Genomic DNA, 24,187 nt, shown 5'->3' on the forward strand with positions numbered 1-24,187 from the left:
CCCCAGCGAGCTAAGTCTCTGGTTTCGGTTTTGAGTTCTTCCAAGAACACAGCAGGGCCACCACACAGGAGCAGCACTAGGATCTGTCCAAAACTTGACCTGTGCAGTTCTATCAGAAACTCTGGGAGGGAGGCCCAGAAATACTTTGTAAGGTGTGTGTGTGTGTGTGTGTGTGTGTGTGTGTGTCTGTGTGTGTGTTGCTATGTAGCCCAGGCTGGCCTCAAACTTTAGATCTGCCTCAGCTTTCCAAGAGTTAAGATTACAGTGTGAGTCACCAAGGCCAGTAGCAATCTCACACGTGATTTCATGCTAAGACTAAAAACTGCAACGGAGTTGTTTAAATAAAAGCTCCCATCTGATAATAAGACCAATGTTTAAGAGTACACATAGAGGGGATCATCTACCAGGCAGTGCACCCCTGTACGTCTTTAGAAAGCTTTTAGATTATACTGAAAGGTATATTTTACATATTAATATGTATAATTTGTTTATATTTAGTATAAGAAGATATATAAAGCCAGATGCTATAGTGTGTACTGGAAATGGCCGCACTCTAAGGAGGGCTAAGGAGGATCAGTGAGAGAAGAACTTGGTATACACAGTTCGAGGCCATGCTGGGGCCACACAGTGAGACCTTGTCTCAAAAAAAAAAAAAAAAAAATCCAAAATTTAAAATTAGATTGAAAATATCACATTGCATTGCACATGGTGAAGGTTTTTCATTTTGTGACATTTCTTTAGTAATATACAGGGCCACAATCTAAAATACATCTCTTTTGAAAGCAAAAAAATACAGTTCTTGGGAGGCAGAAGCAGACAGATCTCAGTGAATTTGAGGCCCGCTTGATCTATACAGTGAGTTCCAGGGCTGTGTAGAGAGACTCTGTCTCAAAAAAAACAGACAGAAAGTATTTTGTGTGATGGGTGTTTCCCTACATATATATATCTGTGTAGCACATGCACGTCTGATACCCTTGGAGGCCAGAAGAGGGTATCAAGTTTCCTGGGATTGGAGTTATAGATGGTTGGAATCCCCACAGATTTTGGGAATCAAGCCAGGGTCCTCTACATGAGCAGCCAGCTCTTACCTTCTCAGCCATCTCTCCTGCTTAAGATTTTAATACTTTTATTTAATGTGCATGAGTGGTTGTTTGCCTGCACGCATGCCTGCATGCAGGTTGAAGAAAGAATGGAGACGAGGGGGCTGGAGAGAAGTCTCAGAGCATAAGAGCATTGGATGCCCTTTCAGAGAACCCCAGAAGAGCAGCCTGTGCTCTTAACCACCGAGCCATCTCTCTGGCCCCAAGTATGTTCTTGATAGGAATCATAGTCGACAAAATGTTTGGAAAATGCATCCGTCCAGGGTACTAGGTTTGGTGATTGTTTCTCATTCATGTGAACAGGGAATGCCCTACAAGCTGATGGGCAGAAGGTTCTATTCTGAAACAGCTTTTTATTTCTGTAATCCTGTACAGGCTAGTGATTGTCTTGTTTGTTCAGACTTTAGTGAGAGAAGATGTAGATGCTTGTACCATTTAGGCATCTCCTCTAGATTATAAATATGGGTGTATACGAGAGTTTGAGAGAGTTACCTAATAGAAGTAAATAATTTGACATCTACCTCCCATCAATAAACAATCACCACCCAGACTGAAACAAACCGATGCTATCGATTCAGGGTCTATTGTGGCAGGAGACTCAAAGCCAGGCTGGAAGGTAAGAGAGACTTAGCAGAAAGGGAGGCCTTCAGAGGCTTAGCGGAAAGGGAGGCCTTCAGAGGCTTAGCAGAAAGGGAGGCCTTCAGAGGCTTAGCAGAAAGGGAGGCCTTCAGAGGCTTAGCAGAAAGGGAGGCCTTGGGTATCCTCTGAATGTTGTTTGTGGTATGGAAAAGCTAGAGACAAGCAAACTAGAAGCTGGGCATTCTGTGTGTTTGCTTTAGGGAGTGTATTTAGCTAATTGATCCTGATTTGCAAGTGAGACAAAGAGCATGTGAAGCTGATAGCCATTCACCAAGCCTTGAAGTTCAAGGCCAATTGTAGCAGAGGGTGAAGCTTGCCTTCCTGGACTGGTTGTTTGTCGAAGGTCTGTTCTTACAGACCCTTGTCTCACTGTTCAGCAAAGCAGTGACCTAACCTGCAGGGCAAGTTTACTCATTTAAGACTTATGAGCTCTTGCCAACCTGTCCAGTGAATCAGACATTAGAGCGAGGGCTGGGCTTAGTCAGTCTGTAGGTCATAGTTCTTTCCCACACGCATTGAATTGGAGCTGGCAGTGATGGCTCAGTCTAACATGTTTTTGTGGACAGGGTGATTTCACCTATGCTGCCTGGAGTCAGCTATGACTCTACGGTTGCTATAACCTCCTTTAAAAAAAATATTGTTTTATGTATATGAGTACTCTGTTTTCATACATACCAGAAAAGGGAATCAGATCCCATTACAGATGGTTGTGAGCCACCATGTGGTTGCTGGGAATTGAACTCAGGACCTCTGAAAGAGCAGTCAATCTCTTAACCACTGAGCCATCTCTCCCCCTACCGCCTCCTCTTGAATGAGGGATATTCTTACTTGCTGTATAGCTGTCCCTATATGTGGTTACCACTTCTTAAGAATATTCATTCTACCCCAGGGTCAGACTCACATACCATCCAGCCTGGCTTTTAGTCTGTGTCAAACACAAGTGACTCTTACTGGTTTGTTCCTATCTGGATGGTGACCATTTATTGATGGGAGATAGATGCTAAAGTAAGTTGGTTTTAGTAGTTAACTCTCATATACAGATATATGTATATGAGATATCTATAGATGCCTAAGTGGGACAAGTATCTACATCTCTCCTCACGAGGGACCATGAAGGGATGATGTGCTGATTCACACGGTGGACATATCCTAGGAGGAAGTGTATCAGTAAAGGAAAAAAGCATTGTTGGGATCTGTGGAACCTGAAACTATTGTCAGATTCAGATTTGTAAGCAGAAAGAGTGATACCCTTTGTCTGGCCTTGAAAAAAAAAGTACTCAATATGTTGGTTATATACAATAATAAGTGTCTGGAATTTTCTTTTGTGTGCTGAGGCATATTTCGGTGGTAGAACACTTATTTGTCTGGTATGTACAAAGCTCTAGGTTCAACCCCTTAGCTCCAATTTTGGATGAAAATCTTGCAAAATAGAACTTACCAGAACTAGGGCTAGGACTCCAGTTCAGCGGCAGGATACTTTCCTAGTGTGTGACGCCCCAGACTTCAGGATCAGCATCGAAAATGAAAAGTTTACCAAAACCTGCCTGTTTATACAAACTTTTTATACGTTTTTTTTTTTTATTGAGTATTTTCTTTGTTTACATTTCAAATGTTTTCCCCTTTCCAGGTCTCCCCTCCAGAAACCCCCTATCCCATTCCCTTCCCCTTGCCTCTATGAGTGGGTTCCTCCACCCACTCACTCCCACCTTCCTGCTCTGGCATTCCCCTACACTGGGGCATTGAACTCCCTCAGGTCCAAGGGCCGCTTTTCACACTGATGTCTAACAAAGCCATCTTCTGCCCCATAAGCAGCTGGAGCCCTGGGTCTCTCCATGTGTATTTTTTGGTTGGGGGTCCAGTCTCCTGGAGTTCTGGGGGTTGAGGGTAGTTGACACTGTTGCTCCCCCCATGGGGCTGCAAACTCCCTCAGATCCTTCAGTCCCATCTCCAACTCCTCCATCGGGGACCCCACGCTCAGTCCAATGGTTGGCTGCTAGAATCCACCTCTGTACTTGTCAGGCTCTGGCAGAGCCTCTCAGGAGGCAGCTATATTAGGCTCCTATCAGCAAGCACTTCCAGGTATCTGCAGTAGTGTCCAGGTTTGGTGACTGTATATGGGATGGATCTCCAGGTGGGGCAGTCTCTGGATGGCCTTTCCTTCAGCCTCTATACTTTCTCTCCTGTATTTCCTCCTGTGAGTATTTTGTTCCCTCTTCTAAGAAGCATTGAGGCATCTGCACTTTGGTCTTCCTTCTTCTTGAGCTTCATATGATCCTTCCTTATCTTTTTTGATAACTTTTGCTTGAAAGTTGATTTTATTCGATGTTAGAATGGCTATTCCAGCTTGCTTCTTGGGATCATTTGCTTGGAAAGTTGTTTTCCAGTCCTTTACTCTGAGGTAGTGTCTGTCTTTGACACTGAGGTGCGTTTCCTGTATGCAGCAAAATGCTGGGTCCTGTTTATGTATTGTTGCTGTTATTTTTGTTGTTAGAGGTGGAATTATGTTTGTGTGGCTATCTTCTTTTAGGCTTGTTGAAAGAAGATTACTTTCTTGCTTTTTCTAGTGTGTAGTTTCCCTCCTTGTGTTGGAGTTTTCCATCTACTATCCTTTGTAGGATTTGTGGAAAGATATTGTGTAAATTTGGTTTTGTTATGGAATAACTTGTTTTCTCTAAGGTAATTGAGAGTTTTGCTGGGTATAGTAGCCTGGGCTGGTATTAGTGTTCTCTTATGGTCTGTATGACATCTGCCCAGGGTCTTCTAGCTTTCGTAGTCTCTGTCGAGGAGTCTGGTGTGATTCTGATTGGTCTCTCTTTATATATTACTTGTCCTTTTCCCCTTACTGCTTTTAATATTCTTTCTCTGTTTTGTGCATTTGGTGTTTTGATTATTATGTGATGGGAGGAATTTTTTTTCTGTTCCAATTTATTTGGAGTTCTGTAGGCTTCTTGAATGGCATCTCTTTCTTTAGGTTAGGGAAGTTTTCTTCTATAATTTTGTTGAAGATATTTATTGGCCCTTTAAGTTGGGAATTTTCACTCTCTTCTATACCTATTATCCTTAGGTTTGGTCTTCTCATTGTGTCCTGGATTTACTGGATGTTTTTGATTAGGAGCTTTTTGCATTTTGCATTTTCTCTGACTGTCATGTCAATGTTTTCTATGGTGTCTTCTGCCCCTGAGATTCTCTCTTCTATGTCTTGTATTCTGTTGGTGATGCTTGCGTCTATAACTCCTGATTTCTTTCCTAGGTTTTCTATCTCCAGGGTTGTCTCCCTTTGTGATTTCTTTATTGTTTCTATTTCTATTTTTAGATCCTGGAAGGTTCTGTTCAATTCCTTTACCTGTTTGGTTGGGTTTTCCTGTAATTCTTTAAGAGATTTTTATGTTTCCTCTTTAAGGGCTTCTAGCTGTTTACCTGTGTTCTGTATTTTGTTAAAGGGAGTTATTTGTGTCCTTCTTAAAGTCCTTTATCATCATCATGAGATGTAATTTTAAATCAGAGTCTTGCTTTCCTGGTGTGTCGGGGTTTCCAGGGCTCGCTGTGATGGGAGAACTGGGTTCTGAGGATGCCAAGTAGCCTTGGTTTCTGTTGCTTATGTCCTTGCTCTTGCCTCTCACCATCTGGTTATCTCTGGTGTTAGCTGGTCTTGCTGTCTCTGGCTGTTACTTGCCCATCCTTCAAGTCTGTGTGTCAGTACTCCTGGGAGACCAGATCTTTCTGGGAGGAATGTGGGTATGGAGAGCTGTGGCACAGAATCAGCTCCAGGCACTGTGCAGATGGAAACCAGAAGGATCTTATCCCAGGCTGCCCCTCAGTTCCCATGTTCTGAGGGCTCTGGGTGGGTCCCTCGGAGCAGAAGTAGTGGTCTTACCTGTGCTTATAGGCATGTCAGCACTCCTGGGGGACCAGCTTTCTCCCTGAGGTATTTGGGTATGGAGCACTTGTAGCACAGGATAAGCTCCAGGCACTGTGGCACAGGATCGGCTCCAGCCATAGACAGAACCGGAAGGTTATACAAACTTTTAGCAATTAGAATACATAACTGATTGTATGACTATAATTTTATATTATTTTCTGGAGTACTATAGGAGATTTTTGTGAAATCAAATGATAAATGCATCTATATACTCAGCACCCTTCCAGGGAGACAGGAGATTAGGTCAGGAGAAACCCTGGAGGCTTGAGGGCCAGCTAGCATGCCTGCAGTAGAGAAAGACCAAGAGCTCTGCTCTCAAACAGGGTGGAAGGAAGGCAATGGCTGATGCCGAGGTAGTCCTTGGACTTCCACAAGTGCCACATGGCAGGTGTGTGCCTGTACTTACACACAAGGGTGCACTGCACACAATGTGCAAGCACACATTTAAAAATATCTATTTTAACTTTAGGTGTATAACTGATTTGATTGTATGTATGTATGTATGTATGTATGAGCACCACATGTGTACCTGGCGGCCAAGGAGGCCATATGAGGGAATCAGATCTCCTGAAACTGGACACAGATAGCTGTGAGTTGCCTTCTGGACATGAGGAGCTGGAGAGACTCAGAGCATCAGGATCAGAGCCTGGATGGCTCAGAGCATCAGGCACAGAGCTGGAGAGATGATGGCTCAGAGCATCAGGCATAGAGCTGGAGAGATGATGGCTCAGTAGTTAAGAGCATGCTCTGCTCTTCTGGATATCTCAAGTTTGATTCTCAGTACCCACATCAGGTAGCTCCAACTCCAAAGGATCCAATATCTCTGGCTTCTGAGAGTATGCATGTACACACACACACACACACACACACACACACACACACACACACACACAATCTTTAAAAAAGAAGAACAGGAAGTACTCTTAACCACTGAGACGTCTCTCTTGAGTTTGGCCTTTTGTTTTGAGACAGGGTCTCAATATGCAGCCCTGGCAGTCACAGATATTTGACTGTGTCTACCTCCCAACTGAAGAAATGAATGCCATGTGCTAGCATGCTTGAATCAAAAAGACTTTCAAAAAATGATTTGAGCCGGCGGTGGTGGTGCACACCTTTAATCCCAGCACTTGGGAGGCAGAGGCAGGTGGATTTCTGAGTTCAAGGCCAACCTAGTCTACATAGTGAGTTCTAAGACAGCTGGAGCTACACAGAGAAACCCTGTCTCGAAAAATAAAAACAAACAAACAAATAAACAAAACAATGATTTGAAAGTGTGCTTTGTTGCAGGATATTTGACCACACTGTGAACTTGAGATTGTGTTATTTACTGCAAAAACCTGTTTGTAGTTGTGGTGAGGCTCAGCCTTAGCACACACCTTTAATCCAAGGGCTTTCTGCTTGAATATTGCAAACAGGATCAAATAAAGTCAACCACCGGTCTAGAGGAAGGAGCAACCAGTTGACAGAAAGTGAACACAGGATTATTAAGAAAAAAAAAAGGGAGAGTAAGAGAGAGTCAGGAGGTCAGAGAGATACACAGGAAGTAGAAGGGAGGGACATTCAGTTTGAAGGGGCTTTTTTTTTTTTTGAGATGTGTGAGGGAAGAGACTCATGCTAGGCCATCACCTAGGGAGGAAGGTCAATGGTGTGCTTTCTCTGCCTCTCTGGGCTAGCAGGCTTTCATCTCAGCATCTGGCTCCTGAGTCTTTATTGGTAAAAATCAAACAATTGAGATTTTGTTAAAAAAAAAACAAACCAACAGTGTTTGGTGGTATCAGCCTTAGGATAGAGGGACAGGTGGATCAGAAGTTCAAAGTCACCCTTAGTTACATACCAAGTTTGGAGCTAGACAGTGAGAGGCCGCCTCAAACAAAAAAAGTAGACAAAAGGCGATTTCCTAGGCCTCAGGAATAAAGGCCATACATAATTCTTCCTTTCCTTGGATTTTGTTTTTCATGGTTTTAGTTACCCACGGTCTAGTATGTCCACTATCAAAAATACTAAATGGAAAATTCCAGAAATAAACAATGTGCAAGTATGAAATTATTTGCTGTTGTGCCTTGATGAAATCACTCAGTTCTGCTGTGCCCTTGTCCAACTTTGGAGTGATCCAGGTGTCTATGGCATATACGTTTACCATCCTTGAGTCACTTAGCCCTGTCAGTCGTGAGATGAGATGTGGTATGGCAGGGCTGGAGTCCAGGCGACAGGTATTGTACTTGATATTGTCACTCCAAAGAGCAGGAGTAACAATGCTCAGTTTAGATGTGCCAGAAAGTCCCTCTAAAGTGCTCCCCTTCAGTTAAAGGCTGAAGGTGTTGACTTGGTATAGAAACGGGTTAGTGAGAACGAATCCTCCGTCTGTCTTTTTAAATTGAATTTTGTTATTTTTAAAATTGTGTGTATATGTATGTGAGGGCAGGGGTGGGGAAGAGTGAGGTTGGTCAGTTCCCTTGAAGTCAGAATTGAAGGAATTGTAAGCTGCCCAGTGCGGGCGCTGGGAATCAAACTCAGGTCCTCTGGAAGAAGAACACCTGCCCTGACTCACCGAGCTATCTCTCCGGCCCTATCGGCACACGTTCGAAGAAAGAAAAAGAAAATTGTCCTAGGTTTGCACTTATGTCACTGACTTCAACATTCCTGGCCACCATGTGTAAGCACAAGGTATAACCGAGATGGAGAAACCGTGGCATTTGTGCATGTGTAGGAGAAACCTGACAAAGTAGCTATAGGGTTTCCAAGTCTCCGCTGAAAGGCTTGGAGCACATCATGAGCGGGGGAGATGTGGGCGGGAAGGGCGGGGAGAACTAACTGCACATACCTACTTAATCATCTGGTGTCTTCCAGTCTCTGCAGTTAACTCCACCACACAGAACCCCTGAATGATGTCATTACAGCCACACAAACACTTTGGTATGCATAAATGAAAGTCAATGCCAGTAACAAGTTGACTTACCAATAAATGAAAGAGTCACTCTAAGGAAAAAGCAGATTATTAAAAGGAGCCTAAAAACAAGCTTTCTGTACCCGAGAGGAAATAAACTACCAAGCAACTAAAATAAAAGTGATTAAATTTTTCTCTTGCAGACATATTCACAAGTAATATTAAAATACATTTTAACATATGCAGAAATTAAGGACAATAGGTGTTTGTGGCTCATGTTCTTCCATATTCATTTACTATTATTTACAGTTTCACTAAGATGATCTCTTAAAAGAAATAGTTTTGTAAGTTAATAGCATCAGTAGAAGGGTGTGGTGTGGTGCATGCCTGCAGTCCCAGGAGGTAGAGGAGGGAGAGGCAGGAAGAGGTCAGCCTTTCTCTCTGTCTCTCTCTCTGTCTCTCTCTCTCTGTCTCTCTTCTTCTTCTTCTTCTTCCTCTCTCTCTCTTTCTCTCTCTTTCTCTCTCTCTTCCCCCCCTTCTCCCTTCCCCCCTCTCTCTCCCTGGCTGTCCTGAAACTTGTTATGTAGACCAGACTGGCCTGGAACTCACAGAGAGATCTACCAGCTTCGACCTCTGGAATGCTGGGCTTACCACACTTGGCTTCAAAGTCATTCTTGGCTCTATATTGAGTTCAAGGTAAGCCTGGGTTATATGAGACCCAGTTCCAAAACACTGAATATTTGTAAGCTTTGAGCTAATAAATTTCATAATTTTTAATAGCTAAAGGTTTAGTAAATTGCTACAATTTGTTCAATGGTTAAGTTGTTAAATCCACTGTTATATGAGCCCAAAGCTGCAATTGAAGAGGTTACTTTCCAGAAAAAAAGGTTCAAAGAGGAGGTAACTTGTTTACTATTTGTTTATTCATTCATTCATTTATTTATTTATGTGTTTGTTTATTTTGAGGCAGGGTTCCTCTATGTAACCCTGAGAGTCCTGGAATTTGCTACATAGACCAGGCTGGCCTGAAACTCAGAGAGATCTGCCTGCTTCTATTTCCAAAGTACTGGGATTTAAAGGCATGTGCCACCAGGACTGGCAGGAGTTATAATCGGTAATTTATTTTGCCATAAGTTTATAAAACAGATGTATTATCTTTGCAGAAATGCTGAGTTAAACATAAATGGAGTCATAAAAAGTCCAGTTCAACATTCTGAAAACTTGTAAGGACTTAACAAGAGATTCACCCAGGGCAAAGTATACCTGCTCCAGTGGAGCTAAGTTTGTGAGTGGTGCACGTTTTCAGTAAGGTTGTGCTGCCAGCAAATATGGGGAGTAGAGCTCCCCCTTGACAGCTCCCTCCCCCCAGCAGCATGACAAGGTCCTCTGGAGTTTTAGGGACCCTGACTCAGGCTGAACTTGAGTTCTGGTTTTGATATTCTAAAGAATTCCAGAACTAAACTAAACTAAAGAAAGTGGAGAGTTGGTGGTTTTTTTCTTTCTTTTCTTTTCTTTTTCTGTCAATACTACTATAACTGAGGCCTAGGCTTGAGGTCAGGGGAAAGAGTGTTCAGAACTACAGCGGGACAGAGAGCAAGGACATGGGGCCACTCAAAGACAGCCATGGCCGACTGTTTTACACAACAGTCACATGAGATTTTGATGGAGTTTGAAGTTACTGGATGGTTCCTGGGTGCATTTGGTGGCATTACAGTCGGTAAAGAAAAGTGTGGCCCAGAGAGATGTTGGATAGGTTTATTGTAAGTAGTGTTGCTTGCGATTCTCTGGCAATGTCTGGGCAGAGGAATGAGAGCCTGCCTAGGTCATAAACACTCGGGCCTTAAGTTTGGGTTGTTGCTACTTTAACATGAAATATCTATGTCTGAAATGAGTCTCAACTCTAGGTCAGCATCCTATACAACAAATGTTGTGTTGGCGTTCTTGCTTCTCACCTGGTGACAAGCTTTTTTTGGACAGTTTCATTGTATAGCCCTGGCTGGCCTCAAATGCACAGAGATCTGCCCGCCTCTGCCACCTGAGTGCCGGCATTAAGTGCTCGGGGATGAGGGACTCTTTTCTGTCTTTAATCCCCCAAATTCCCTGTCTATCCTGCCTCAGGATGGCCATAAGTCTGTTCTGATTTCATAGTCCAATTTTCTTTTCCTCTTCTAAGTTTCCCTCCTACAATAAAGTCCTTGGAAACTTTATTCAGAAAAAAAAAAAAAAAAAAAAAAAAAAGCAAGGCAGAAAAATGCAGCGAAAGTGGCTTTCAGAAATTTCCTGTTAAATTGGAATTTGAAAGGGGAGACAGAATACTTGTGAACATAATCTATTATAAGGGGAAACATGACACATTATGATAAATACTGGTTTTGAGACATTAAATGGAAGAGGTTGTGTAACCAGATTTCCCCTCAGACAATGGAAGGCATATCGAAAAGCCATGTAGTTAACAGACTAGTCTTGAACAAGTCTTAAAAGCCGGTGGTGGTAACAGCTTTATTCCCAGCACTCAGGAGGTAGAGGCAGGCTGATCTCTGTGAGTTCGAGGCCAACCTGGTCTAAGGAGTGGTTTCCAGGACATCCAGGGCTACACAAAGAAACCCTCGCTCAAAAAAACAACCCCCCAAACAAAATGCAAACAAGACAAAGCAAAACAACAACAAAACGAGTCTTAAAATACAGCAGAATGTTTGTACTTGAGCAATAGTTTCTCTTTTGAAAGGTATTGCACACTGTTTCCTGTAATATTCACCGCGGTCCTGTGAAAAGTGTCCTGTGTCCTCTTGATCCACAGAGGGCAGTGCAAAGAAACTCTGGGACCCACCCTGCTAAGGCCACCCCTGGACTTCGTTGGGGTCTTTGCAAGATTAGAGGAACATCCTGCGGCTCTGCTGATTCCAGCTTGAGAACCTGTGGCCAGCAGCAGAGAGTGACTGACTGCTACTTCAGTTTGCTCACAGGTTGCAAGGGAGTGAGTGCCAGGGGCTCTCTGGGGCGGCAGAGCAATCTGGGTTTGGATCCCCTAATCCTGAGCAAACCCAAACCATTGAGCGTGACCTTTGGAAACCGTTTTAAGCGTGAATTTTCTCATCAATAAAGCACATATAACAGCGGTTCTCAATCTGTGGGTTCGGACCCTGAGAGGGGAGTTGTCAAACGACCGTTTTAGAGAGAGTATGATATCTTGCATATCATATACTTACATTACAATGTGTAACAGTAGTACAATTACAGTTATGAACTAGTAACGAAAATAATTTTATGGTTGGGGTCACGACGACATGAGGGTGTCTGTATTAAAGGGAGGTAGCATTAGGATGGTTGAGGGCCCCCGATCTATATTTTGCTTTATTCCATGCTTTACTGACAAATTGAACACACGATCGCTTGAGTCACAGAAAGCCTGGGTGAACTGGCAGCTCCAAATACCTAAGCTTTTGGAACTCTGAGGAGTTCTTCGCTCCCTATTCTCAATGGCACTTGTTTCCGCGAGGTTCGAGTGGTGGCGTGGATCCGAAGCTGAGGAAAAGTGAGAGGGGGGATAGGAGAGGCACGGCAGGCAACCTCGCTCGGCTCGCAGAAACTCAGGTGCCCGTCGCACCGTGGACGCTCGCCCCCTGCTCAGGGCTGGGAGGACCCTGGCAGGAAAGCTCCGGGAATCCGCCAGGGGTGCTGGGAAGGAAGGAAAGCCCGGGAAGCAGGGGTGGGGGGGCGGGCCTATGAGACATCGGGGGCGTGGCCCGCGGCTCAGGGGCGGGGCCGCGGGCGGAGTCCCGCTGAGTTTCTCCGCTGCACTGCGCGCGCCACGTCTCCCTCCGCGAGCGTGTGGAGGAGCCGGCCGGGGAGGGGACAGCCGCGCGGGGCGGGAACTAGCTCCTCTCGCGAGAGTTGGTGACGGCCGCGGCGGCGGCGGCGGCGGCGTGTCCGTGAGAGCGGCGTAGGGGCGGGGAGGAGCGGCGGCGGAGACGGCGGCGGCGGCGGCGTCCGAGCTACGCCACACGGGGCCGGGGCGCCGAGAGCCGGAGCGCAGCGCGGGGTCGTGGCGGCGGCGGCGGCGGCGGTGAGGGGAGCGCGGCGGGGGAGGCGGAGCCATGGCGGGCCAGCAGTTCCAGTACGATGACAGCGGGAACACCTTCTTCTACTTCCTCACCTCCTTCGTGGGGCTCATCGTGATCCCCGCCACCTACTACCTCTGGCCGCGAGACCAGAACGCGGGTGAGTCCCGGCGGCGGCTCGCCCCGCTCCGCTCCGGGCCGGGCCGCGCCGCACGGTCCTGCCGGCCGGGGCCGCACGCTCCGCGTCCGGGTGACGCCGCCGGGGCAGCGGGGCCTGGGTCGGGGCCGGGGCCGGGGCCCGCCTGCGTGGTCCGCCGGAGTTTGGCTGGGATCCGCGCCGCGTCGTTGCGGGCGCCCCTCGCCGGCTGCCTCTTTGTCTCCCCGGCCCGGCCTCTGCTTTTGTTGGGTGTCCTTTCTCCTCCAGGGAGCGGGCTGGGCTGGGACCGGGTGGGGGCGAGGGAAGAGTTGGCCGAGGAGGACCAGGAGCGTGCGGGCACAACTCCGCATCACCCTTCGCTCCCGTCCCCCTGCTTCCCTCTCTTCCCGGTGTCCCCGCTGCAGCTGTCGGTGCAGATGTTGGGGGCCACCCCAGAGCCGGGTGGCACGTCTGGGACTTCCAAGTGAGCTCACCAGCAGCAGCCCACCCCCGCCACTTCCTCCCTTGGCTGCTTTTTTTTTTCTTTTTTCTTTTTTTCATTTGTTCAGTCACATCGTGGGGGTTGCTGCCGTTACTCCTTTTATAAAAGCAAAAATAGGTGTTTTTTTTTTTCTTCTTTCTTCCTCCTCCGTTTCCTTTTCTCTGGAGTTTCCTGTTTACCACGGAAAAGTGCGGGCACGAAGGATTAAAGCGGGATTCGTTGGTGGAAGGGAGGTGGTTGGTGGGGTCACAAGCTCGTTTTGCTTTTAGTTCTTGAGTCGCTCCACGTGAAAGGTCGTGCCCGAACGCAGCCCAGTACAGTTTCCCGGCTTGTTGGGTGGAAGATGGTAATGTTGGATTCTGGGTTTGCACTTCACTGAGACATATGGCACCAGACATTCTTAAAGCGGATGGCACTTACTGCAAGCGCCTAATGGGTTATTTCTGGGGGTGTTAACCGTAATTAGTAGGTTTCCAGTATAAGAGCGGCTCCGAGGGAGAGCTTTCTGTGTCTGCTAAGTTGCTCTTAGGTTGGGTGTGGTGATGATCTAAGTTGTGTAGGTTGTGTACTGTAGCTTGGGGAAAGTTGTTAACAGCGAAGCTCAGGACTTGGTACACTTTGAAGAGAGAATTCAATGTCCTATAAAATTATTTGGTTTCACAATAGAACTAAAGTAAACTTAGGCTAAAGAACAAGCAACAGTTGCATCTCTTTTGTATACTTGACAAGAAGTCGAGTAGCAACACTATACCCAAAGTTACTAGCTTTCTTAGTTTCTCATTCTAGGTTGGCTTAGGAAATTTCACTTCGGACTCTTGAGTTCTGTGTTTCTAAGTTAGTTTAGGTAATGTGGGTTTTGATCAGTGGCTGTGTGGACTTTTGGAGTCAGAATACAGAAGATGTTTTTTTTTTTTTTCCTTGTCTGTTTGCTTAAGTCAATTCTTTCAGTATTTCAAGTTAAAGGGACCCATGCCCAGTGTGCTGGCTCACAAATATTATCCCAGGCCTTTGAGAGGTGGAGGCAGGATGATCAAGGCCATTGACATAGGCTACTTACTTAGTGAGTTCAAAGCCAGTCTGGCAACCTTAGAGACTTTGTCTCAAAAACAGGCTCAAAAGATGGCCCAGCAGGTAAAGGGCCCTTGCCTGGCAACTTGATTCAGCCCGTTGGAACTACAGGTTGAAAGGAAAAACTGACTCTTAAGTAAGTAGTCCAGTGACCTCCACGGGGGCTGTAGGCATCCTTTCCATACCAAGTGATTAAATAGAAAGAAGAAAGAAACAAAAGCAGCAAGGAGGCAGGGTCCACTTCAGTATTGTAGTTAGTGCTCCCTGCTTACCACCAGTTTGTGTGTGGTTGGTTGTGTGTTGGGATGGTGGGTTGAATATATGAAGTCGTCTTTAAGGACATAGGTTTCCTTCTAAGGGTTTCTCTGAAGAGGCACAACGGTAAAGGAATGCAGGGAGTTCTTACATCCAGGTGTTCCCAGGTACTCTCATCTAACCAGTCTGGAGAGAGAGTTTGTTATAAATTGATACTTTGTAACAAAAGGTCTAAATTGTAGCTAGATTTAAGAGGCTGCTTTGAGACCTTTCTTGGATTGGCTTTTGCTGGTTGTTTTGGGTAGTACATTTGTTTTGGTATGTGCTTTTTGCTAAAAAACAAAATAAACAACTCCCCCAAGCCAACCTCCCCCAAAACCCAAACAAACAAACAAATAAAAAAAAAAAACAAACAAAACCAGAAATTAGGGCCAGAGAGTTAGCTAAGTGGGTTAAAAGCATTTCCCCTATAAACCTGACCACCTGAGTTTGGTCCTGGACCCCTTTGGGAGAACCAAAACTAGAAACTTGACCTTTAACCTTACACACAGATACTGGTCTACATGGACCTACCGTCATAGAGAGGATAAAAACAAGAATCAGTGCCCTACCTTTTTGATTTACATAGCTTAAGAAATCACTTATATAACAGTGCTTAAAGTTCTGGTAGTTGAAAGTAATACTTTGTGTCAAGACAACTCAGATTTTGATTTTGATTTATGTGTATTTATGTGTATGCCTACCTGTCTGTAGATGGACCATGTGAGTGCCTGGTGCCTGAGGAGGACAGAAGATGGCATCAGATCCCCAGGAAGTCAAGATCTGAAGTTATGTGTGGTTGTAAGCCACCGTGTGGGTGCTGGGAACAGAACTCAGGTCCTCTGTGAGAGCAGAAAGTGCTCCCTTAATTTATGAGTCATCTCTCCATTCCCAAAGACAAGTTTAAATGTAGTTTATAAGCAACATATTGTAGTTATCCATTACTAGATTCCAAAGTAGTTACTGTGATCGGAGTCTTTAGTATTTTAGACATTCCTTTTTTTTTTTTTTTTTTTTTTTTTTTTTTTTTTTTTTTTTTTTTTTTTTTTTTTTTTGTTTGTTTTTTGTTTTTGTTTTTTTCGAGACAGGGTTTCTCTGTCTAGCCCTGGCTGTAGACACTCTGTAGATCAGGCTGGCCTCAAACTCAGAGATCGCCTGCCTCTGCCTCCCAAGTGCTGGGATTAAAGGCATGCGCCACCACTGCCCAGCTTTTAGCCATTCTTAAAATTCTGAAATAGTTGCAGTTACCTCAGCCACTTCTTATATGTATAAAGTTTTCCACCAATACTGTACTGTAATTTTGTATGTGCATTGCCATTTTATTTTTTCTGTAAGCCTACATTTCTGGTTAGTTAGTTTGGCCTACCAAGTGATCAAAGGCATGTGCCACTACCTATGCACAGCCTATTTATTTATGTATACTTTAAAAAATAACTTTTTAATGGCGTATGTGTGTCTGTGTGTGTGGGGGAGTGTAGTACGGATATGTGAGGGTGAGCTCCTGTGGAGTCCAGAGCAAGGTTTCAGATTCCCCTAGAGCAGAAGTTACCTACCAGGTAGTGGTAACCTATCGGATGTAAGTGATAGGAACCAGAGATCTTCTGGAAAAGTGTACATCCTCTTTTTTGTTTTGGTTTTATTTTTTGAGGTAGGATTTCTTTGTGTACTCCTTGCTGTCCTAGAACTTAATTTGTAGAACAGGCTACAAACATGCAGAAATCTGCCTGCCTCTGTCTTCCTAGCACTGGGGTTAAAGGTGTGTGCCACTACCACACAGCCTGGGTGCCAATACTGTTAATCTGTATGCCATCTCTCAGGTGTCTGTTTAGTTTCTGATTCCTTGACCTTTTTCAAAACTGCCTGATTTTGAAACCTGGCTTGTCAGGTTACTGTGCGGATTTTGTGTTTCAGCATGGTCATCTATAAATTAGGGACTGAGAAGTCTCTTTTTATAGAATTAGAACAGAGATTAAACTGGGCTTTTATGGTAAATGTTGAGAACAGTGTCTGACCTGCAGTGATACTGTTACCACAGTTTTGATTTATTATTTAGGTACTTGTTTCTTTTTTTATTGTTTGAAAAATTAGTGAAATGCTTTTAAAAAATTTGTGTTTTCTCAAATAGTATATAAGTTAATCACCTTTTATTTGAGGATGTGAGTAGTTCCATTTTTATCCGTTAGTACTATAATAGGAAAATCCCACTTTAAAAAGGTTTCATATCTAGCCTAGTCTCTATTTTAGTTAACTCTGAACTTCAAGCTTCCTCTCCTAGGGGTTAAAATAATAGCTTGCCATCAGAATCAAGAACTGGTTATGAGGCTGGCTTGTGGTGCACACATGTAAAGCCAGCATTTGGGAGGGAGGCTGAGGTAAAAGGATTGTGAGATTGCAGGTCATTCTGGGCTATTAAGTGACTTTATCTCAAAATCGGAAAACCTCAAACCAACCAGGTCTCCTAAGAAAGGTTTTTAGAAGAGGGGAAGAAAAGGGTATGTGTAAATATGCCTCTAAAACTACAATACAATTCTTTTCATTTGGCAAATAATGTTTTCAGTTTTTGTAGATGCTGCTGCTAGGTAATAGACCAGATTGTTTTCAGTCTTAGTGTTTTTCTTCTTAAGCTGTAAATAATGCAGAAAAACACAAAGGGGCCAGATATATGGCTCCTACTAGTACCAGCTGCCAAGCTTGATAGCTTGGATTCCATATTTGGAACCCACATAGTAGAAAGAGAGACTGACTCCTGCAAGTTATCCACAAAAGCTGTATATACACCATGGTTTCTACACACACACACACACACACACACACACAAAAGCTGCATATACACCATGGTTCCTACACACACACACATACACACACACCATTTTTAAAAAAGGGATGGATGTATTGTTCAGTAGTTCTTGCAGAGGACCACAGTTCAGTTCCTAGAGAGGGTCCAATTCTGGCCTCAGTGTGTACCTGCATGCATGATAAGTGAGTGAAGACATGATGCTAGAGAGCTTAGGATAGGGAGCATGGTGTGCTAGCCAGGGTGGTTCTGAAACAGGTGCTGGTGGCACTGAGAGAGGCTTTCTTTTGGACAGCATCTGCTTTGCTGTGCTAAATAACCTCAGCAGTTTTCCTGAGTTTGAGATATGATGCCCCCTATGTGCCCCCTTCAAATAATGAAATTGACCTTTAAAAACTAAAAAGCATGAAGGAATGAACAGAACAAAAGTTGATCTTCTTTCTTTTATGGCTATGATCTTATTGTATTTAAACTCTGAACCTTCCCACTGAATATTCTTGCTGTGCCCCATAAATTTTGGTATGTGCTGTTTTATATTTTCATTCATCTTTAAAGTTTTCTGAGTTCTCTGATGTGCTAGATTCTTGTTCATAGTTCTATAAATTTTACTTTTGTTGTAATTTTACTTGTCACTTTTTAAAAAATGTCATCCATGTAGTCACATGAGAGATAATCTGATAATTTGTGGCCTAACATACAGACCATTCCCAGAAAGTACTATGTACTGGGAAACTGAATGTTTCTGCTGTTGGGGAATGAGTTGTGTATGACTGGAGAGAACTGTTTTTTGTTTTTTGTTTTTTTTTTTTTAAATGTTGGGTCTCTATTTGTTGTTAGCAGCAAGCTACTCCAGAAATACCTGAAGAGTGACTTGCTCCGTGGATTTGGAGTAGTGCCCAAGGTCAACATTGACAAGTTTATCAGAGTTTTTGTTTTGTTTTTGTTTTTTGTTTTTTGTTTTTGAGACAGGGTTTCTCTGTATAGCTCTGGCTGTCCTGGAATTCACTCTGTAGACCAGGCTAGCCTCGAACTTAGAAATCCACCTGCCTCTGCCTCCCAAGTGCTTGGATTAAAGGCGAGCGCCACCACCGCCCGGCTTTATCAGAATTTAATTTGAAATCCTCCTTCAAAAGATGTAAGCCTTCAAAACAGTTGCATGAAACAGATTCTGCCAGTGTAGTTGTATAGCTGAGGGAGACAGATTCTGTTGCTTCTCCATCTTCCAGAATTCTCTGTGAGGATGATTTTAGAAATCGTCTTACTTGCGGCTGTCCCCACCTGCCCCTCCAAGGAAGAGTTATAGCACTACAGCCCTTCTCACCTCAGCTCTTTATTAGTTCTAAGGTGAGGTGTGCTTAATGCTCATTGAATAGCACTTGAGCAAACGTGTTACCTATATTAGAAAACCGAGACCTCAAGGAGGTGAGAGGTATTCAGCTTGCCTCAGTCCACAGCCATTAGCTGTAAGATTGCATGTTGGACCCAAATTAGTCTTATTCCAAAGCTTCCCTTTTAGTTGCTACTTTGTACTCCTTTCTGTAATTAAGTAAACATTGCCTGTTATTATAATATCAGTATAGCAAGTGGAAAGTGCTGAAGGAGAACTGGGGAATTTGTGTTTTGGGGCTTAGACAAATGCTTCATGCAAAGGTGATTTAAGATGGATCTTGAAAAGAAGACAGACATTCTGTAACTAGGGGAAACACTGCAAAAGCATGGGTGTTCCGTACATAAGTGGTAGGATTTGAAATGTGATTGGCACTTTGGACCAAGTGAGCAGTTTGGAGTTGATTCTTTGTAGAGCAATGACACCTGGCTGTGTGGGTTTTGTGAATCTAGTGGAGAATGGTTTGGAAGTTAGGAAACCCAAAATGGAACTGAGAGTCCATCTCAGCTTATTTCATTGAGATGTTAGGATTTACAAAAAAATTCTGAGATAGCTTGGACTGTTTATTTCTTATATATTTATTTCCTTTTAACTGATTTATGTTCCTTTTAAAGTTATTTGGTGATTAGAGCTATAGTTTGGAAACTGAGTGTAGTGAAAAAGATTGGGAAGAACATTAAAAAAAAGTCTGTGGGTGTCTTTCTTACTCACCTAATAGTTATGTCTGCTGCTTCTGGGGGCCAAAAGAGGGCACTGGACTCCCTGAACTAAAGCTGCAAGTGCGGTGTCCAGATCATAGTCAGGTCCTGACAGTGGCAGAGGCTCCTAACGGCTGAGCTGTCTCTCCAGCCTTTCAATCTCTTTTTTAAAATAAATGCATAAATAAATACATAAATAGCGAGTTTAGTTATCTCCGGGTTTGTTTTGAGGCTGTTTGTTTATTAAGTTAGAAAGAAAAACTGGCTGATATTCGCTTTGTGTTCAAAGCAGTTGTGAGCTGCCATGTGGGTGCTGGGAACCCAGGTTCTTGGTAAGAGGAACAAGTGTTCCCAACTGCAAATCCATTTCTCCGCTATATATTTTATGAATGTATTTACTTAATTTAGGGCATATGATCATTTTAAGGTTTTAGATCTTGAAGGAATATTAGAGATCCAAGAAATGTGTGATTGTTCAGGAAACAAAAAATCCTGTGTGTTCTGTCCTGACAGAAGGAGGCTCTTTATCAGACATGCAGTCTATATGCATAGAGGAAACCAGCTGGGAATTGGGTGGCAGAAGGAATTAGGGTACATTCAGGCTTTCTAGATTTGAAAAACATTGGATTTGTAAGATGTAAAATTGCTTTTATATAAAGGCCAGATTGCATATATACTTGATCTTGGAAGAACCAGAAGAGTGAAAGATGCGGTTAGTTTTCTCCAAATTAAAAAAAAAATTTAAATTATGGGTATATGTGTGGGTTTGTGTATGTGTATGTAAGGGGCCCCAGAAGACCAGAGAAGGGTGCCTCCTTGGAGGTGAAGCTGCTACAGGTGGCTTTGAGCTTCCCAACATGGGTTCAGGAAACTGGACTTCTCTGCAAGAAAAGTAAATACTCTTAATTATTAAGCCATCCCTCCAGGGACTCTCCCTTCTCTCTCTTTCTCTTTTTGTATTTTTGAGAATCTTACTTTGTAGTCCTTGTTGGCCCCAAACTCAGATCCACCAGCCTCTGTCTCTCGAGTCCTCAGATTAAAGCTGTGTACTACCATGCATGGCTGCTTTCGCAGGTACTTGTTCCCTAAGTCACACCTTTTATTCAGGCATAAAGAAAGTTTTACACACACACACACACACACACACAGAGAGAGAGAGAGAGAGAGAGAGAGAGAGAGAGAGAGAGAGAGAGAGAGAGAGAGAACAAGAGAACAAGAACGGGCTGAGCCCTCTTTCGCCCATGTCCAACCTTTAGATACCACTTTAAACATTTCCTGGATTTAGGCTAGGCTGTGGTGGCAGAGCTCTCATAGGTTCAGAAACACATGCCTTGAAAGTCACAGAGAGCAAGATAAGATGGTGGTAGTGTATGCCTTTAATCCCTGGACTTGGGAGGCCGAAGTAGACGGATCCCTGAGTTCAAGGTCAGCCTGGTCTACTGAGGGAGTTCCAGGGCTGCCTAGAGAACATTTCCTGGGTCTCGTGAGATGGCTTAACAAGTTTTATGATCTGAATTTGATTTCTGGAACCCATATGCTAGAAAGTGAGGACTGAGTTCTGCAGGTTATCCTCTAACTTCACATGCATATTCTTTGCCACCCCGTTCTATAAATAAAAATGTGAAAGCCAAACAGAAACAGACCAAAAAAAACCCCCCAAAAAACAAAACAAAACTACATTTCCCATCATTACCAGACTCTGTTAATGAGAAGTATTATACCATGCATGCCAAGGTTACATTGTTTCCTTGAAAATTCTGTTCATACTCTTGAAAAAAATATTCCTTACTGTTTGGAATAGTGTTTTGTCATGGATGAAGGAATTTTGTCATATACATTCCAAATTTTTTCAACTTTTGACTTTTGATTATGTAGTTCAATGTAGAGGTTGTTGATTAGTAGTATTCACTGGCTGACATTAGTTGGTACAGAAAACAATAAAATGGTGAATACAATAAACATGGTCTTGTTTGGATAACTTCATGAGGTATAGATTTAGATACCTGAATTACTCTTTCCAGAGTAAACAGAGTGTAAGAGGAGTGAAAACAAATGCTGTGGAGGTAAGTTGAGGTAATAGTGGCAAACTAAGGTTAGGAAAGTTTTAAATATTTAAATTTGTTTTTCAGATTTATTTTTGTGTATATGTGTATTGCCTACATGCATACACTGTGTATGTGCCTGGTGCCATGGAGTTAGAAGAGAGCATTGGATCTCTTGGAAGTGGAGTTATAGGCAAGTATAAGCTTCCATGTGGGTCTTGGTAATCAAACCTGGGTCAACTGGGAGAGCAACCAGTATGCTAACTGCTGAGCCATCTCTCCAGCCCCCAGAGAAGATTTTACAAAGTAGGTGGATTTTGTGAGGCAGGGTTTGATACAGGTTTTCACTATGTATCTAAGGCTGGTCTTGAACTTTGGCAGCCCTCTGCCTTAGAATTAAGAATGCTGGGATTAGAACTGGAGAAGATAACCCAATGATTAAGAGCACTGCCTGTTTTTCCAGAGGACCCAGGTTTGATCCCAGCACCTACATGGAAACTTAAACCATCTGTAACTCCAGTTCCAGAGGATCTGATACTTGCTTCTAGCCTCTGCAGGCATCAGGATGCATGTGGTATACAGATAGACATGCAGGCTTGAATAATAATGATAAAAAAATGGTGTGGACACATGTATAGAGGTGGCTCAGTATGAGATGTGTTCAAAATGTACATCAGATCAGTTGGGACCTGGATTCATGAAGTGAGAAAACACAACTGAAGTCATAAAGCCCCTTGTATGCCCAGCTGAAGAGTTTATAAGTCACTTTTGCAGCTGCACTGTGTGCCACTCAATAGACTCTTACATAATGACAAGAAACAGAATCTAAGAAGCAGTGATCTAAACAGCCGTGCGAGAAGTACGACCTTTCCTGGCATATATGTCTCTTACAGTAGAAGCACACAATCCTAGGTGATTTTTATATCTGACTTGTTTCACTTAAGTTTTAAGCTTTTACGTTCCTGCATGTTCTAAAGTTATTAAAACGAAGTTGTTTTTATGGCAGAATAATATTTCACCAGAATATTCTACATGTTGTTCATCTGTTGAAGAGTACATAAAACTGTCCACTCTTAGGTTACTGCAAACAGAGCTGAAGTGAGCAGTGGTGCGTGTCAAGGTGTTTGGAGTTTTTTTTTCCCCTAACATAATATTTTTATTGATTATTTGGGAATCTTATATCCTACACTCTGATCACACTCACTTTCCAGACCTCCCAGGTGTCCCTGTATGTTTCCCACCTACAAAAAGTCCAATTTGTGTTGCTTATATACTCAGTGGAGCAGCCCCTTAAAGCAAACTGAGTCCCTCCCCCACCCCAAGCCATCAGTGTGTTGGATGCTTATGAGCTATTTTGAGAAGGTTTTTAGAAGTAGAATTGCTGGTCAGACCCTGTGTTTACCTGTCAGATGGAACTGTCCACAGTAGCTGCATCACTTGAGATTCTTTCCATCTATTTTATGTATATAAGTATACTGTAGTTGTGTTCAGACACACCAGAAGAGGGCATCGGATCCCATTACAGATGGTTGTGAGCCACCATGTGGTTGCTGAGGTTGAACTCAGGACCTGTGGAAGGGCAGTCAGTGCTGAGCCGTCTCTCCAGCCCTTCCAGCAGTTTTTACATAGCTGCTCTACAATTCCTTTTGGAATTGTAGTTATCTTAATAGATTTGAAGTGATGCAGTTTTTCCCTAATTCTTAATAATACCGAGAGGTTTTGTTTGTTTGTTTTTTGAGGCTTGGTTTTTTGTTTTGTTTTGTTTTTTGTTTTGTTTGCACTCTCTGGACATTTGAATGTCTATTCAGATCCTATTCCTGTTTTTATTTTTTTAAATTTTTTTTCTTATTCATTTGTAAGAATTATTTATGTATTCTTGTTAAATAAAAAATTGCCAGTATTTTGTCTCATTATCTCTTTACTTCCCTTCTTGGTAATACCCTTTAATGAACTTAGACCAAAAACTTTAATTTTGTTGAAGTCTAATTTATTTTCTTTTGTTTGTTTATATTATTGGGAAAACACTGCCAATTTCAAGGTTATACAAATTTAATCATTTTTTCTAAGAAATTTAATGGCTTTAACTTTTGAAACTTTTGAAAGTAATTTTTGGTTCAAAATCAGATGAAAAATGAATCCAAGGTTTTTCTGTTACAAATAACCTGCATTGTGTCCCTGGACTTCCCTGGAGCCCTGGTTCTGAACACAATTTTGGTATATACTGCCTGAAATACTGCAGCTCATTCAAGACTCCTGTAAATGCTGTGTTGTTAGCAATATATATATAGTTCCTGTTTTTAGAGGCCCATAATGGCTTAATTTTGGAAAAAAAGACTTAATGTTTCTATTTTTCTTTAGCATGTTAAGTACGAAATTAGCATATGTTTGGATTGTAGTGTTAGAATATTTTTAAAAGATTTATTTTTATATGGTATATATAAGTGCTTATATGCGTGTGTGTTTGTGCCTGTGGCGTTCAGAAGAGCATTGGATCTGGAGTTCTGGGTAGTTGTTGTATCTTCTGTGGCCTGAAGGGTCCCGGTACATAGTAGATGTTGTGCCTAAGCATTATTATAAAACAGTCTATCATTTTTCTATACATATTAATATAGTACTGAATATCCTCCAGGCAGACAGAAAAGGCATTTATTAATGGCTTTTTATTA

General features: G+C 43.0%; 1 protein-coding gene across 2 annotated transcripts in view; it reads left to right on the forward strand.

The window, feature by feature from the left end:
* The first annotated feature begins 12,413 nt into the window (after positions 1–12,413).
* The window catches only part of Sec63 (SEC63 homolog, protein translocation regulator), a 71,044-nt gene continuing 59,270 nt past the window's right edge, over positions 12,414–24,187 (forward strand). Inside the window, exon 1 of one of the 2 annotated variants that reach the window (XM_031348542.1) lies at positions 12,414–12,760. In XM_031348542.1, coding sequence (XP_031204402.1) covers positions 12,637–12,760 — 124 coding nt within the window. In that variant the 5' untranslated portion in view covers positions 12,414–12,636. The remainder of the gene's footprint in view (positions 12,761–24,187) is intronic. The other variant, XM_031348543.1, reaches the window with a different exon arrangement.

This window comes from Mastomys coucha, unplaced genomic scaffold (assembly GCF_008632895.1).
Source record: "Mastomys coucha isolate ucsf_1 unplaced genomic scaffold, UCSF_Mcou_1 pScaffold3, whole genome shotgun sequence".
In the NCBI taxonomy this organism is placed as follows: domain Eukaryota; kingdom Metazoa; phylum Chordata; class Mammalia; order Rodentia; family Muridae; genus Mastomys; species Mastomys coucha.